The sequence below is a fragment of the Pinus tabuliformis genome, chromosome 3_1 (genome assembly GCF_031772625.1).
Source record: "Pinus tabuliformis cultivar Carrire ecotype Pingquan chromosome 3_1, CPIR1, whole genome shotgun sequence".
NCBI lineage: Eukaryota > Viridiplantae > Streptophyta > Pinopsida > Pinales > Pinaceae > Pinus > Pinus tabuliformis.
Window position 1 is genome coordinate 704,232,358 of NC_142301.1, and position 1,472 is coordinate 704,233,829.

The 1,472-nt window shown below is 40.6% G+C and overlaps 1 protein-coding gene across 1 annotated transcript in view; it reads right to left on the reverse strand.

Annotated features, from left to right (window-relative positions):
* The window catches only part of LOC149189111 (putative disease resistance protein At1g61300), a 9,992-nt gene extending 8,753 nt beyond the window's left edge, over positions 1 to 1,239 (reverse strand). Inside the window, exons 1-2 of the mRNA XM_089410128.1 lie at positions 927 to 1,239; positions 1 to 813 (exon numbers count right to left, since the gene is read on the reverse strand). The exon at positions 1 to 813 is cut by the window's left edge and continues 10 nt beyond it. Of these exons, the coding sequence (XP_089266254.1) occupies positions 1 to 813; positions 927 to 1,239 (1,126 nt within the window). The remainder of the gene's footprint in view (positions 814 to 926) is intronic.
* Positions 1,240 to 1,472: the final 233 nt, after the last annotated feature.

The window sequence follows — 1,472 nt, forward strand, 5'->3', positions numbered from 1 at the left end:
TTGCCCTGCCTACAACTTTTAATGCTAGGGGAAGCCCATCACATCTGGCACACAAAAGCTTGGCCGTTTTCTCATCTATGTTTGCTGGCAGACATCCATTATTGTACAGAAAAGCATGATTAGCAAACAACTGCCAACTCTTATCTTCTGTCAAATCCTTCATGGTCATTATGGAAGTCTCTGCAACTCCCATCTCTAACAATGCTCTACGATTTCTTGAACTCACAATAATTTTTGACATGGAGTGTTCCTTTAGCTGCAGCAAAGCCAACTCCTCCAGCGATTTAGCACCCTCTTCCCATACATCATCTAGAAATAAGGCAAACCTCTTACTTTTTAGTCTATCATTCAACCATATTTTTAAGTCATCTTGGCTTGCAGTAGTTATAGGCAGATCTGCCTTTGTGTGCATGGTTATTTGTGAACAAAGTTCATTCCTGAGAGTTGTAAAGGATGGAGTTCGTGAAACAGTGAGCCATAGCAATAAATGATCAGCAAACAAATTCCTTACCAGTTGACTGTTGAAAACTCTCTTGAGGAGTAGAGTTTTGCCTGATCCACCCTTACCAACCACTCCAATTCGAAGGAAACATTCTTTCTCTGTATCCATCACAAATTTCTCGAGCTTTCCATAAGCCTCTTCTTGTCCCACTATAAGGGATTCGTCAATAAAGAAGCCTGTGGTTGGAACTTGCAAGGAGGTAGTTCCAGAAGAATCCCGGAGGCTCTGTCTCTGCATGCACTGCTCGAGTAGGAGCTCCTCAGTTTGGGCCAACTGAATCAAAGGAAGCAATTGCAAATGCTTGTGGATACCTGAAATCAAATGAGTCGACAAATGATATTCCATGTGATTTTCGCCGAAAAATCTTTCTTAACTAAAATCAAATGAGTGATCTTTCTGCTCGTTTGATAACGAGAAATAACACCAGGCCTTGGTAGTGTGCACTGGTGCACCACTTCAGATGCTTGTTGTAGAGACCCGTCCAACTTTCTAAGCCATTCGCTAACTGCCGCAGCCTTATTATCTCTCTGAAAGGTAGAAATTCCTTTTTTCATGTTTAATTCCAAGCGGTATCGTTGGATTTGTGCGAGGATAGGCTGGATGCTAATTACCAGATCCTTAAGAGATGCGAGCTCTTTGTTGCAGCGAAGCGCAATGTTGACGTGGTAAAGAATTTGGCGAATAGCGATGTCGATGCCCACGCCGATAAATCCGGGGAGGAAACCAGGATCACCCATGGTGTGATTTTCTTAGTAACTCCGTCCCGAAATCGTTGCAATCCTTAAACAAATACTAATAGCAGAAATGAAACAATATTAACACATCAAAATGCTGGGATAAACATAACTAAGCATGCCATGAGTTATATAGCACAAGTTTGTTCAGTAACAAAATATTTAATATGGTAGATGTTAAAAATATTTATTCGGCTATTCAAAACATTTTTAAATCTACTATCTCTATCTACAAT